A 16,063-nucleotide genomic window follows, 5' to 3' on the forward strand; every position below is an offset into this window, starting at 1 on the left:
CTCAATCTTTCATTGCCACATACTTTATTAATCAAACAGCTGGTTGGATCGAGAGTATTCAAGCAGGGGAATTACTTACTGCAAGATGCTCATCTTCAGCTGAAGGCCATTCAGGACCTCAAAAACACGGTGGACGTCCCCCAGGAGCTGATGGGCGGTTGCCACTTTCTTACTGTTCTGGTGGGAGTAGTTCTCCTCCAGGAAAGACAAGCCATACATGTGACCGCTGCTCAGCCAGTCTTTATCATACCAGTACCTTTGACTCTGCCTCTGGGCTGCATACAGAAACATGCATATTTAAAGATTAACACAAAGCCAGACAACAAAATGTGTTGAAGTGGTTGTTATATTTTGATCCTTGTTCCTTTTTGCCAACACACACAGACCAGACAGATGAATAACAAAGCTACTATATGCTAAACTGAGATGGTTTGGGTAAGTTCTGGTGTCTCACCTGGTGGGTCTCTGCAGATGTAGCAGCTGTAGCTGTCTGGCACACTGTTCTCATACAGTCCCATGCACGTCCCATGCTGCCAGCACAAACACTCATCACACTGCAGAGAGCACAGGAAACATCCTTCAGTCTCCCAGACAATTACTGAAGATGTATCACCACATTAAATAATTAATAATTCACAAAATAAGTCAAGTAATTGCACCAGTGCTTAATAGTTTTAAATTCTGTGCTCTATTTTTTTTGTCATTATACTATAATGACTTTCAGGAAATACAAAACGGACACCATCGGATGAGAACAAATCTTGAACTGCATTAAAGGGATAGGGTTATGCGTCATGGTACTCCCGTGAGACCGCATCAAAGAGGAAATTGTTGGAAAACAGTCCAATCAGTGAGAGAGAAACAGGCTTGTAAATCCCGCTCGGTTTCATTAGTCCATCTTTTAACGGTTCTTAATACAGGTTTTGCAGATTTAAGTTTCTGCCTGTGGGTCGGTATGAGATGAACCAAACAGTGATCAGAGAGTCCTAAAGCTGCTTGTGCAACAGAGTGATATGCGTCCTTTATTGTTGTGTAACAGTGATCCAATATATTACTGTCTCTGGTGGGACATGTAATGTGCTGTCTGTATTTTGCCAGTTCGCGGGAGAGATTTGCTTTATTAAAGAATGATTAAAACAGAGGTGTTTTTGTTCTGTGTCTGTGATCTGATCAGTGAGCTTCTGTAAAGCTGAGCTCACGTGCACTTGCGGTGGAATGTAGACACTCATGAGAATGAACAAACAAATCTCCTGCGGTGAATAGAACGGCTTGCATTTCTAGATCTGAAAAGCACATCTTCTTTAACACAGTTACATCTGTACACCACCTCTCGTTGATGTAAAAGCACGTCCCGCCGCCCATTGAGATCTGCTCTGATCAGCGTGAAGTTAGGCAGATGTAGTACGCTGTCCGTTATGTCGCCATTCAGCCAGGTTTCCGTGAAACACAGAGTAGCAGAGTTAGAAAAATCCTTGTTTGTCCGAGAGAGCAGAAGGAGTTCGTCCGTTTTGTTGGGTAGAGAGCGGAGATTCGCTAGATGGATGCTAGGCAACGCCGTTCTAAATCCGCGCTCACGAAGCTTCTCAAGCGCGCCAGCTCGCTTCCCCCATCTGCACGTCCTGTAGTGTTTAACCAGAGCTACGGCTCCGCCAACTACAATGTCCAGCAAAACGTCCGAATAATCAAAATCCGGTAAAAGATTTTGTGGTGTGTTCTGCCGAATGTTCAGCAGGTCATCTCTGGTAAAACTGATCGTATTTGAGAAACAAAAAAACAGGAAAAACAAACAAAAACAGTACAAACACTGAAGAGCAAAGCACTGTAGCTGGCGCCATCTTAGATCGATCTGAACTGACCTGAGCAATGATGTAACGGTCTTTTAGTGTAATCTCAATTGTCTCCATAGTTGAGTTTCCACACACATATATTTACATACAGACAAACTTTAGTAATATTGCATTATGCAGATAATATGTAATATGGATTATATAATTATATATAATAAATTAATTATATTATATATTATTTATCAAAGACGAAAGAACTGATAAAAATAAACTGTTATAGGAGCAACAGCCATGTGGGCAGTGCGGTGTCATATGCCATAGCTGTGCACAAGGTTTTTGTCTCAGCTCCAGACTTATTTGTTTATTAAATGACGCCATCAGCAACTAGTCGACATCGACTCGACTTTCATCACAAAAACGTCAACTTTAAAAAAAATCAGAAGTCGTTCAACCCCTAATATACAGATATATATATATTCGGTTGGGCTCAATACAAAAACAAAAGTGTTGCGTTTATAATTTTGTTCAGTGTGTGTGTAGTGTAATATATATATATATATATATATATATATATATATATATATATATATATATATATATATATATATATATATATATATATATATATATATATAGTGGTGTGAAAACGTTTCAGCCACACTGGAGGGTTTTCGAGCATGAATGGACTATTTAAAGTCATGCCACAGCATCTCAATCGGATTTAAGTCCGGACTTTGACTTGACCACTCCAAAACCTTAATTTTGTTTTTCTTGAGCCATTCACTTTAGACTTGCTGGTGTGTTTGGGATCATTGTCCTTCTGCATAACACCAAGTGTGCTTGAGCTTGAGGTCACAAACTGATGGCCGAATATTCTCCTTTAGGATTTTCTGATAGAGTGCAGAATTCATGGTTCCATCAATTATGGCAAGTCATCCAGTTCCTGAAGCTGCAAAGCAGCCTCAGAACATCACACGACCACCACCATGTTTGACTGTTGGTATGATGTTCTTTTTATGAAATGCCGTGTTGGTTTTACGCCAGATGTAATGGGACACACACCTTCCAAAAACTTCAACCTTTGTTGCATCAGTCCACAGTATATTTGCCCAAAATTCTTGGGGATATTCAAGATATTTTTTGGCAAATGTGAGACCAGCCTTTGTGTTGTTTTTGGTCAGCAGTGGCTTTTGCCTTGGAACTCTCCCATGGATGCTGTTTTTGCCCAGTCTCTTTCTTATTGTTGAATCATGAACACTGACCTCAATTGAGGCAAGTGAAGCCTGCAGTTCTTTAGATGTTGTTCTGGGTTCTTTTATGACCTCCTGGATGAGACGTTGCTGCGCTCTTGGAGTAATTTTTGTAGGCTGGCCACTCCTGGGAAGGTTCACCACTGTTCCAAGTTTTCTCCATTTGTGGATAATGGCTCTGACCGTGGTTCGCCTTTCCAGACTGATACATGTCAACTATTTTGTTTCTCATCTGTTCTTGAATTTCTTTAGATCGCGGCATGATATGTTGCTCTTTAAGCATGCTTTACTTTGTCAGACAGGTTCTATTTAAGTGATTTCTTGATTCAACAGGTCAGTAATCAGGCTTGGGTTTGGCTAGTGAAATTTATTCAGCTTTCTAAAATGATGTTCTTTCATGATTTAACAGGAGGGGGCAATTAATTATTCACGTAGGGCCAGGCATGTTTGGACAGCTTTTTTCCCTTAATAAATGAAATCATCATTTAAAAACCGCATTTTGTATTTACTTGCATTATCTGTGTGTAATATTAAAATTAGTTTGATGATCTGAATATTTTAAGTGTGACAAATATGCAAAAAATTTAAAAACAGGAAGGGGCAAAAAACTTTTTACGGCACTGTGTGTGTATATATATATATATATTTGCACACACATACACTAATAATGTAATGTATAATAAAAGTATTATGCAATTACATGTATAGAAAAATGAATAAAATATGTGAAAGTTCTAATGTCTGTTCTATAGGCAATTTAATCGTGTTTATGGTCAAAACAGACTTTTTCTTTTGAGTTTGGTTTGCCAACAATTGTATCAAATGGAGAAAAAAAAAAGAACAGATAGACCAAAAACAGAAAGCGGTAGTTCACCTGTATCATGAATTCATTCTCCTCCTGCACTTCACAAATACAGCGTACGATCTCAGAGCCGTGAGTGACCGTTTCCACATCCTGCTCAGAGAGAGGCATGTTCAGATCCAGCTCAGTGTCAGACTCGTCCTCACTCCATAGAGGACTGTCTGAAGACAAATCACTGCTGCTGTCTTCACCTGGAGCAAACAAGAAGACCACAATATACACTAAAGCAGTAGATTTGATCTGTTTTTATAACAGTCATCCATGCAAGACAATCAGCTAATCTATTCACACATGCACACACGTTAAACACACAACACTAGAGAGAAAAATCTACAGAGCAGGAATGACTAAACCCATCTGACGGTGACAACTAGTCAAGACACTGAAAGACATCAAAGCAGGAGAAAAACACAAAGCAGGAAGCTGTAAATTACGAGGACCTGCGATCTGTGGTACCCACCCTGGCTGAGCATCTTTTCGGGGCAGTGTCCCGTGTAGAATCGGTGTGTGAGGGAAAGGGGTAATTTGTGGGCCGAATTCAGATTGCAGGGGAGAGGCTTTAGGTCAATGCTCTCCTCAGTGCTGTAACAGTCTGTCAGAGGAGGAAGAGCAGACGCCACACAGGGTTAAACACAGACCGAGTTGTTCCTCACCGACGAGACTGCTTGTAGAATGGATTCAGTTCTTGATGTTGTCAAGAGGGATTGGCAACCAAAACGCTCACTGCGTGGGCAGCTCTGCACTTTAGGAGTCTATTAATAACTCAAGACGAATGACACATAGATTTGGTGTCCCAATGCATTGTGCTGCGATTTAAATGTGTTGAGCACTTAGAAAATGATTGAGAGTTTCTATATTCAAAATGCAGCAATAAATTAATTGAATAAATATTGGGTAAAACGAGGGTTTCATTTAAAAGAGAATTTGTACATCATCTTGCATCTACTTTGAGTGGCATGTGGGAGAGGGAGTGGTTCTTGAAAATGAACCAAAAGCTGATTGGTTGCTCCCATGAGTGAAATGTCCAATAGAATTTTTTATCTCGAATTGCGAATGTTCTTTAAAATGCTACTTAAAATGTGCATTTAAAACAATTATAGAAACATTTTTATAATTTTATTTAAACATTTTAAAAATCATATTTTTTTTAAAATATCAATTTATTTCTAATAATTATTTACTATTATTTTAACTACATACTTAAACAGTCTTAAATATGTTCATTAATTTGTTCATTTAAAAAAAGGATTTAACTCTTTTCATTGTATTTCTTTTATATCTTTTCATTCCGGGTTTGATGAAGGTCCGCCTTCCGAAAAACGAAATGTGTTGTGATTGGTTAGCTGTCCCAGTGCGTTGTGATTGGTGAACAGCTTAGACGGTGTTTCAGTACTGCCCCGCCCCCTTGCCAAAACAGCAAGTTCGTCAATATTACCAAATCAATTCAGACCCTGAGAATATTGAACAAGTGGATCGCGCAGAACCTTTGCACGCACGGATATTGCAAGACATATTAAAGTGGTAACGTTATTTTGTCGTTTTTTTCTGGCTAAATCACGTTTTAGATAGGATGTCAACAACAGCTTAAACATAACTGCATTTACTATGTACAGATAAGTGCAACGGTAATATCTATTATGTTTATTGTTCTTTAATTCTAACATTATAACATGAATTGCAGTGAAACTGTTATACAGTTGAATTTATTTATACCATAGTCCCACAGACTTACACTATTTGTGGCGGCATATATATGCAAATTAATTATTTTAATTGATTTATTTGAATGATATTCTAATCTCACAAACACCGGAAGTCAAAGCTGTAGTTCAAACGAGGCGTTCGCTGTAGTTCTTGAAAAGGGATTTTTTAAAAACGAAATATCTCGCTTTGGAGTGGACGTTGAGATTTGTAACTTTGTAGATCTTTTTTATGCCCAAACATACACACTACACACTGACTAAAATTCAAAATGTGAAAAAGCATAATAGGACCCCTAATAGGCTTCATACGTTTAGTAATTTATAAACAGGCAGTGGTAATTTAAGGCAGTAATTATAAGGTAGCAATTTATAAGGCAGAGTATATTTCTACTTTATAAGGCATTAAAAAAAAATTAAAAAATGCATGTGCATCTTTATCTTTTATACAGAAGGTGAACTCTGACCTGCAAATTTACATAGCATGAGACTTTTGACAAACAGAGGATCTAAACCTCACCAACTAAGACTTAAACATGTAAGAATCTCATTTCATCAATCCAAAGGAATATTTAAAAAAATAACTTAAGTTTAAAAAGCTGGATGGTTTTTAGCAGGGCATTAGAAGATATTTTTACTTTTAAATGCATAACTTGTTATAAATAGTTTATTATTTATGCCAAACAGGAACCCTAGAGCATGACATCATATCCTGTTGCTCAAATATATTGCCAGGTCCGCAGTAATTTGACATAATTGAGAAATACTTCAGAGAAAGTTTGCAGCTCCAGCAGACAAACAGAGGGGACAGCAGAGAGCCGAAGACACACAGAGACACCACTGCACTAAAACAGCAATCTCACCTGACTTTGACTTCCTTTTCTTCTTCTTTTTCTTCAGTTTGATGCGGAAGAAATCCCTTTGCCGCTTCTCCCTCAGCCTCTCCCGTTCTTTCGCTCCTTCAGATGAGAAAATCAATCTCTATTACTGTCATGGCCCGACTGTGGTAATATGCAGAGGAATCAGCGTGAGCATGTGCACAGAAATGGATGGAATGATCACGATGTTCTGCAATACCTGTTTCCTTGGCAACCCAGTCTCTGTCGTCATGCAGCAAGCGGTTGAAGTGTTGGTTTTCTTTGCTCCTCTCTGTGCCCAGCGTGGCCGAGCGCTGCCGGGGCGACAGAGCGTGACCTGACTTACTGTCACTCAGAGGAGAGGGAGTATCTGTGGGAGGAAGTTCATTTAACGGACACTTATTAATGCTTATTTTTTTATGTAATGTCTAACATAGCTGTTTGTGCATGTAATCCACTGCAATGGGAATTCTAAACATTTTGCAATTCAGACTTTTTTCCTCCGAGTTCCGTTTAAATCTCACAATTCTGACTTTCAAACAACTGTGGGTCTACATCTCACAATTGACTTTTGTTTCCACAGAAATGTTAACAATTACTTGTAAACGTGCAATTATAACTTTAACTCGCAGTTATTTCTCTCTATTCTGTATTTATCTATTCTCTCTGAAAGTTAACATCTTTCAATTGCTCAGAATTCTGAGTTTACATTTCAAAAATAAAAAAGGTAATTGTGACATTATTTTTCTTGTAATTTTGAGGTTTTTTTTGTTTCTTTTGTCTGAAAATTGTGACTTATGAACTCATAATTACAAGTTTACATCTCACAATTCTGTATTTTCCCCCCACTTTTTATCTCACAATTAAGATTTCTTTTACTTGTACAAACGTAAAAAAATTCAGATTTTAACTTACAATTATATTATTTCGCTGTAGGGCTGCACGATTAATCGAACATGATTAATCACAATTGTCATGCACATTTTGTCAGTAAAGCCAGTTCTGTGATTAGTAGTAAATCTCCATCACCTGCTTTCAGGTGGAGCAGCATTTACTACACAGAGCCCTAGTTCTCTGACAAGCTGCGCAAAATCACGTTCATAATCGCAGACGATATAATCGTACAATTATGAAATCAACGAAATCGTTCGCTATAATGACAGCGGTTTGCGTATCTTCTCAGTGAACTACAGCTCTGTGTAGTAAATGTTGCTCCATCTGAGAGCACGTGAAAATACCACATTTAATAACATGTTTTTACTCTAAACTCACTTCATATCAGTCGAGTGTTTGAAATAAAACCTTCTGTGAGATGATGTGGCTTCTTAACAGAATAATTAAGGCACACAATATTTCATTGTATTCTAAGCAGTGATAAAGGCTATGTCGATTAGTATTTCATTATAGTTATACTTTATATATTTTTTTCTTTCTTTCGAAAATTGTGACTTATAAACTCATTATTGTAAGTTTGCATTTCACAATTCTGTAGCATTTTTCCTGAATTCTGACACAGAAATACACAACTAAATAAAAAGTAACTGCGTTTTCTTTTCGGGGTGAGGACAATTCGGTATCGGTTCAGTAATAGACCATAACCAATTATAACGTACTGACACTTTTCTGATGTCATTTGTCGCATACATGCTTTGTCGTGGCAGCATACAATGGCGGAGGGAGGCGAGAGACGCGAGTGCGCGTAATTAAAAATGCTCCAACTACTTCAAAAGCCGACATCTGGGCACATTTCGGCTTTTATGAACAACTTGGTAAGCACGACCTGGAGAAGACACACGCTGTGTGTAAATCATGTCACGCACAGATAAAATATGCAGGAGGTAATACCACTAACTTGAGAAACCATGTCAGCCGTTTTCAGCCTGAGCTGTTAACCCTCGCAGTGCTAAGTGTATAGTATTTACTTTTGTGTATTTGTTCTAAATGCTCCTGCTGTCTTCTGTGCCCAGACTTTTGTTTGATGTTTGATAAATTCAAGAATCGTGTTTTCTTTGAGCAGGTAAATTTAAAGGTTCAGTTCATATATCTGACTGCTTGTATTCATTGACAAAATTGTATACATGTGAAGTAAAATTGAAAATTGAGGATGCAGTGCATCGTCAATGCACCGTGATATAGAATTGAATCGAAGACATGATAATTGTAATCAAACCGAACCGTGAGACCAGTGTAGGTTCACACCCCTAATTATAGGTTAAGTGCACAGATGTGTAGTGTTTCTTTACAAAGTGACATCAACTACTGACGTGGCATGAATAATACGTTTTCAGTCATTTTCACGGATTTGTGTGGACCGGAAACGCTTTGAGAATGTTGTTGTCCATACACTAAACTTTTCAAAAAATTCAAACTTTTACATTTTTAGTACATAATTGTCATGCATCACAGACTGGGCTTTTTGGAAAAGCTGGCTTTAAAGTGTCATGAAACCCTAAAACACATTTTTTGAGATGTTAACATATTTGAACAGGTTGCACAAAAAAGTAAAAACAACTTTAACACTCATTATGTCTATTAAGGTAAAAGTGGTTATTTCTTCATTTTTTGAAGCCATTTCATTCAAAAAGCAAAGTTGAGCCTACGTCACGAAAAGTGACGTATATGCATTAATCTGAAGCGGTGATTGGCTGCCGTGGCTGGAAAGTACAAGTCTACGCCATCAGTTTTCTGAGCTTTTTTCAGTATTATTCATGACAATCATGGGCTCTTATGATCCAATCACTGCGCTGTATTATGCATGAGGTTGTCTTACATCGGAGAATTCAAATCTCATGAAAGAGCTTCGCACTGTCACTTCATTTCTGTAAACATGACCGTAACAACAGAGCGGTTTCTGCGCAGAACGCCGCGATGGGTTTAATAACACTTGCTGCACGGATCACAGTTCCTATCTGGACCGGAGCAAGCGTGTTTCATGTTTTATGTAAACATTGTTCATATTCTCCCGTGCTCCAAACATGAACCAGCACACGCTCATATCATGTCTTCTTCAAATAAAAGATGCACAAATAAGGGCATACTCTGATACAGCGGCAGCTGCGGCTCATCTGACCATGAACGCCATCACGACGGATTGTTGTGATACAGACCGAAAACTCAAAGAATAGTAAACAGAAAGTAACTCTTTATTCTTTCTGTTTGAAAGATATTTTAATATTCATTTGTCTGTATAATGAGTGTGTTGTAGGTCTGTGCTTTATTGTTTTTTTTCCCCTCTTCCCACCCTCTACACTCCCACTTTTCAACAGTTTTACACACTCATTTCTGGAGACTTTTTCAGATCCAAGGTGTGAAAGACCAGTGCTGAAACAGCGGGGTTTCATGACACTTTAAAGAGACTGGAACTAAAACAGAGCGTTTGAGGCAGAGGGTGAAAATAGGTGCTGCAATGATGTACAGTATGAGAAATATTATGTGTTTTTTAACTTTAAATCATGTAAATGCCTCCTAGCAAGGTGATGAACTTGTAAATGAGCATTATAGGGGCACGTTAAAAACAAAAACCCACACAAACAGCTAAAGTAAATACTAATAGATAAAGTGTGCACTAACGGTGGGAAGACGAGATGGTACGGCGCCTGCGAGGAGTCTCCTGGCTGTGGTTCTGTTTCTCTGAGGAGCGTGTCTGGACGCAGCGAGGGGGGCTTGGGTCGCTCTGTGCATGATAGTACTTCATGTGGTAGTGCAGCAGAGACGCCTTGCGGAAAGACTTGAGGCAGCCTGCAATCTTGCATTTGAACAGGTTGTGGTCCAGCTCAATGGACAGGATAGGGGGCGGCTGGTTTTTGATGACCCTGTACACTGAGGGAGGAAAAGGGCAATGAGGTCACACGCCAGCAGGTTTTTATATTGTATCGGAGAGAGTGAGTGAAAGCAAGGGTTGTGTACTCACATGGTTCTCTGCTATACTTGTTTGTGGTTGGAAGGTGGATTGTTTGCGGCTGTTTGACTGCTGCAGCTGAGAAACCAATGCATCAGTTAGCACACAAATCTTGTTAATTCAAAATTCTAAAGAAAATGTGAGTGGTGCCTCGTGCAAATTTCACTGCCACAATAGCTTGACTATGCAACAATAACTATGCAATACCAAATCCCTCATGCTTAGCATGAGAAATAGTAATAATGATTCAGTCCAAGTAGGGCTGTCGCGATTCATCGATTTTAGTCGACTGGTCGATTTTAAAAATCGTCGACTTCATTTTGCTCGCGTCGACTAACTGGAAAAATACGGGAAGTGGCGCATTTCACGGACAAGAATCCATAAAACACATTATTAAACTAAATATTATCCAAGGCTGCATGATATATTAAACCCATTTAAAAATCATAATTAAGCATAATTGTGAATTCACAAACGCTATGATTTAATTAAATAATTATATGCGATACAGTTCTAATACAGTATGCGCTTTAATTATTAACATGCGTGTAGGTTAAGCACCTGCGTCTCACCGCGGCTCCGGTCACAGTAGTTCAGCAGAAACTGTTATCATTTACATGTGGAGCATCTCAAACTCATCTCTGCATGTTGTTGTGAGTTTGGGTTTATTATAACCTTCATCTGGGAACGCAACGTGCGCCATTTCATCAGATTTGTGAGGTAAATCATTTATAAATCTACACAAACACAGGAGAATACATCGCGGTTTCAAAATAAAAGCTCAAACCCTCACTCTGAGTTTACACGGTTTGATGTCCACATATTCATTTAATTACAGCAGCTGTAGCATTTCTGTCCTAAAGAAATGGCCAAATATGAAAGATTAAGAGGACATTTGAATTAAATGGTGCTTGGTCAATATTAAACAAAGATTAGATCACGCAGTAATGCGTAAAAACAATCATCAGGCCGCTGGCGCCCCTGCAGGCCTTTGTTGTTATGCGTTATCTACATTAGCTCTATTGTTTATAATACATTATGTATTTTAACAGTTTTGTTCAATAAAAACATATGATTTCTTGCTTTTGATACTTTATTTGAACTAATTATTATTGCATCATTGCTATTATATACGTATTTTAAGTCATTTTAAAAGCTATTGTGCACTTACATCCATTTTTATTACCACAAATTTTTTTTTGTATAATTATAGGGCCCTATGAAATCAGTTTTATTTCCAAATTCAGTTGTTTCCATTTTCATTTGTCTATACTCTGTTTTAATGGTTAAATTAAATTTTATTAATCAAAAAGCCTGTCTAATTAATACATTTTTACAGTTTTATCTGTACCAAATTCTGTTTTCCATTATTTTCTGGATTCCATTTTAATGCTTCCATTAAATTTTAATAATAAAAAGCATCTCCAAATAATTGATTTTATATTTTAAAAAGGATTTTTTTTTTTTTTTTTCAGAAATATTGTATTTCTATAATACAATATTTACATTATATTATAAATATAATTTACATTTTTCACCTAAATAAATTCAGGTAAATATTATTTCTGGTAAATACTCCTTTAAAAAGTATTTTTTGACTATAATTGTATTATTATTAGACTAGAACACGTGGATATGTTGTCATTGTTACACTATAATACTGAACTGATTTCAGTGATTTGGACTCTGAGATGGACGCTTGCTTCTTGCACTCTATGTTGGACTTTACTTATGCTTTAAAAAAGGATTTCACAGACATTTGGATTTCAAAAAATATTCTTAAGTAAAACTGTTGATTTTTTTGTGGGAAATTAATGGTTTAGATTAATCGATAAATTAGTCGATAGATTAATCGAAATAAAAGTCATTAGTGGCAGCCCTAAGTCTAAGCAAACACATTTGATTATCAAACTGAAACACGAGGATGTTTACCGAGATCAGGTGTGGATCCTGCCTCCTCTTTGGGTGCTGCATTTTCTGCAGGACTGGTTGAGCCATCCTTACTTTCTGATGTCTCCGGGACAGAGTCCGGTATGATTTGGGATCGACTGTTTCTGTCTATGAGGGGATCAGAGGCACAATGTCCTGTCAGTTGGTTTAATCACCAGCTAGTATAAAGAACAACAAAAATGAATGATAGTAAAAGAGAGTGAACCTGTGCTTGAATTGGCTCTGCTCCTTTTGGACGGTGGCAACTGTCCTGTTGATGCACGTCTCTTCCTCAGTTCTGGACCGTTGGACTTTTCCACATCTTTTCCTGTAAGAGACACAAGCCAAGAAATTGAATCATCAAGTCCAAGTCTAATACACGAGTACATCACCCAACAATTCTTTACTTTCAGTCTTCACTGGAACAAATGACCAAACTACTAAGTACTCTTGACATGGTTAAAAATGCATTGCCACCAGCAAAGATAAGTAACTTAGTGGTCATTTTGATATCAGTTATTTTCTGTTGGATGATATTGGTAAACTCAGTCAGATTTTTTAAAATGTTTTTGTATTAAAGGTGCTGTATGTAGAATTGACACTTAGTGTTTAAACTAGGTATTGCAGTCCAAATTCAAAATATTGGAGAGGGTTTTTTCTTCCTCAGACTTGATGCACACGATTTATTCGATGAATAAAATTAAATACGCTGTATTCGGGATGCCCGAAATCCAATTGGGTAAACTGGAAGTGGGCGGGTTTCACAAACCAAAACAAAGACTGACATTCCAGGCCGTAACACACATTTTCAAAGAAGAATAACTGACTGTAGCATTGTTTTTCAGATAAACAAGCATGTTAACTTAGCATGTTTCTTAAATATCTGCAAACATATTATGGTATTTTTATGCTTTAGTAGAGTCAAAAACTTACATACAGCACCTTTAAGTCTCTAATGCTCACTAAGGCTGCATTTATTTGACCAAATATATAACTGTAACATTATAAATATTATTACAATTTAAAATAACTGTTTTCCATTTAAACATTTTAAAATGTAATTTATTTCTGTGATGCAAAGCTGAATTTTCAGCATCATTACTCCAGTCTTCATTGTCACATGATCCTTCAGAAATCATTCTAATATACTGATTTGCTGCTCAAGAAACATTTCTTATTATTGTCAATGATGAAAACAGCTGTTCTGCTTTTTGATGGAAACTACGTTACATTCTTTTAAGGATTCTTTGATAAATAGAAAGTTCAAAAGAACAGCATTTATTTGAAATAGAAATCTTTTGTAACCTCATTAACGACCAAATCTCCATGTCAAATCAGCAATAAACTGACAACAACAGACATGCATGTTCTGGTGTAAACAAAAACTGACATTTTCTAATCAACAAAGCAATTTGCTCTTTTAACTGAAAGGCAGGACTCCCTGTCCTACAGATATCAAATGAAGCATCCCATTCATATTTATTCAAGTGGTCCATCTCCTCTCTTGATACGGTCTCTCTATTTGCAACTCAGCAAATGCTGTCCGTTGCAGTGTGTGTGAGGTTGAATCTAGCTGTTGGAATTGAATCACAACCAAATCAAATATTCAGATGATACACCACCATGTTCCTCCAAACCAAACTCACCATCTGCCACCTTACTCTGTGTCCTTCTGGGCAGACTGGGGCTTTCATCTGTTGCTTCTTCCTTCTCTTTCTTGTCTCCGTCATTCTGGTCAATGCCACTTTGAAGTGCTTGGGACTCCTCCTGTTCTCCATTCATCTCTTTCTCCTCTGGTTTGTTCGTTTCTCCATTCTCAAGCGGTTCTGTCTTGTTTTCTTCACTGGGCTGTTTTTCGCTGTGCTCAGCAGAACTCGGCTCCGACTCGTTCAATATCTGAGCTGCTGTGCTTTCGCTCTCTCCACCATTCTGGAGAGCTCTGGACTCATCCATCACTGTGGCGTCGTCTTCATCCTCCTCCGATTCGCTCTCCCCATCCTGGTCAGATGTGCTGTGTCTCGAGCCGTTACTTCTGCTGTTGCCGTTCTCCTTGGCCTTCCATTTTTTCCCGTTCTGATCGCCCCGCTTTCGAGTCTGCCGATTCGTCTTGTCATCAGAGCTCTGTAGATAAAGACAAACTCATTAATCCTGTATTTTAACGGACCCTGTTTAATAATTATTAGAGCCGAGGCAATCATTTCTCGTACCTTGCGGATTGGCTTCACCTTAATCCCCTTCACTCTCTTTATGACTCCATCAAAAAACTTTACTGTGTAGAAACCTGAGACACCACAGAAGCACAGCCATTTGTAATGCTCAACACTTTCATAATGTTTTAAACGTTTTATTTTTTATTTTGATGATTAGATCTTACAGCTCATGAAATTCAAAAATCCAGTATCTCAAAATATTAGATTATTTCTCAAGATCAATAAAAAAAAAAAAAATGGATTTGCCAAACAGAAAAGTTCTTTAAAGTATGTTCATTTATGCACTCAATACTTGGTCAGGGCTCCTTTAGCACAAACTCCAGCATCAGTGAGGAATGGCATGGAAGCGATCAGCCTGTGGCTCTGCTGAGGCACTATTGAGCCTTCAGCTCGTCTGTATTGTTGGATCGACTGTTTCTCATCTTGCTCTTGAAAATATACCATAGATTCCATATGGGGTTCAGGTCAGACATGTTGGCTGGCCAATCAAGCACAGTAATATCATGGTCAGTAAAGCACTTTTGTGCCGGAAGTGGTTTTGGCACTGTGGTCCTGCTGGAAAAGCAAATCAGCATCTTCATAAAGCTTGTCAGCAGATGGAAGCATAAAAATCTCCTGGTAGACGGCAACATTGACTTTGGACTTGATAAGACACAGTGGACCAACACCAGCAGACGTCACGACACCCCAAATCATCACTGACTTCGGAAACTTCACACTGGACTTCAAGCAGCTTGGATTCTGTGCCTCTCCAGTCTTCCTCCAGACTCCAGACCTTCATTTCCAAATTAATTGCAAAATTATAATTTATCTGAAAAGAGGACTTCTGACCACTGAGCAACAGTCAATTAACAGTACTTTTTCTCCTTAGCCCAGGAAAGATGCTTCTGGTTCAGAAGTGGCTTGGTAGCCCTTCTCCTGAAGACGTCTGTGTGTTGTGACTCTTGATGCACTGACAGTGTTTAAATCGGCTTTATTGAGAAGGGTCTGGCTGCAGACTTGCACTTGCACTCTCAGACACTTACGCTTCCGAGTCTTTTTTATTTTGTTCTATTTATTGATTATGTTTTTGTTTGAATCTCTCAACATTTTACAACAGTAGCTAGGTGGTGTAGACAAGAAAAAAGAAACTAAATTACAATGTTACTTGCAATCGCCGCTTGCACTCTCTGCTACCTGCGACGTCACTTGCTTTCGACACGAATCGTGTGCGTTGCCAATGGGGACAAGACACTGTGGTGGTTAAACGATTAAAACTAATTTAGTACAATAACGAACAGGGTCCTGCAAGTCAACTGTAGGAGAAAAAGACAAGACCCGCAAATCTGTGGCTACAGAACAGCAGAATATGAACGCAATGCGCAAAGTTTCTCGTTAAGCGTTTTCATCCCGTAGAAAATCATAAACACTTAATATGGCTTAAATGTAGTACATGACTTTCATGAGCTGTAAGCTCTAATCATCAAAATTAAAACAAAAAAACTTTTGAAATGTTTTACTTTACATGTAATGAATCTAAAATATATGAAAGTTTCACTTTTTGATATAAGTTACAAAAAAAAGAACTTTT

The 16,063-nt window shown here is 38.0% G+C and overlaps 1 protein-coding gene across 3 annotated transcripts in view; it reads right to left on the minus strand.

Annotated features, from left to right (window-relative positions):
- LOC306860711 (PHD finger protein 20-like) overlaps positions 1-16,063 on the minus strand; it is a 28,567-nt gene that overhangs the window by 5,380 nt on the left and 7,124 nt on the right. For 2 of the 3 annotated variants that reach the window (XM_079402547.1, XM_079402548.1), the window contains exons 5-15: positions 14,491-14,564; positions 13,930-14,404; positions 12,510-12,611; positions 12,287-12,412; positions 10,367-10,432; positions 10,027-10,275; positions 6,677-6,826; positions 6,463-6,558; positions 3,912-4,090; positions 455-554; positions 80-275 (exon numbers count right to left, since the gene is read on the minus strand). In XM_079402547.1, coding sequence (XP_079258673.1) covers positions 80-275; positions 455-554; positions 3,912-4,090; positions 6,463-6,558; positions 6,677-6,826; positions 10,027-10,275; positions 10,367-10,432; positions 12,287-12,412; positions 12,510-12,611; positions 13,930-14,404; positions 14,491-14,564 — 1,813 coding nt within the window. Of the gene's footprint in view, positions 1-79; positions 276-454; positions 555-3,911; positions 4,091-4,359; positions 4,492-6,462; positions 6,559-6,676; positions 6,827-10,026; positions 10,276-10,366; positions 10,433-12,286; positions 12,413-12,509; positions 12,612-13,929; positions 14,405-14,490; positions 14,565-16,063 lie in introns of all 3 variants that reach the window. The other variant, XM_079402546.1, reaches the window with a different exon arrangement.

Source organism: Barbus barbus, assembly GCF_936440315.1.
Source record: "Barbus barbus genome assembly, chromosome: 41".
NCBI classification, from domain to species: domain Eukaryota; kingdom Metazoa; phylum Chordata; class Actinopteri; order Cypriniformes; family Cyprinidae; genus Barbus; species Barbus barbus.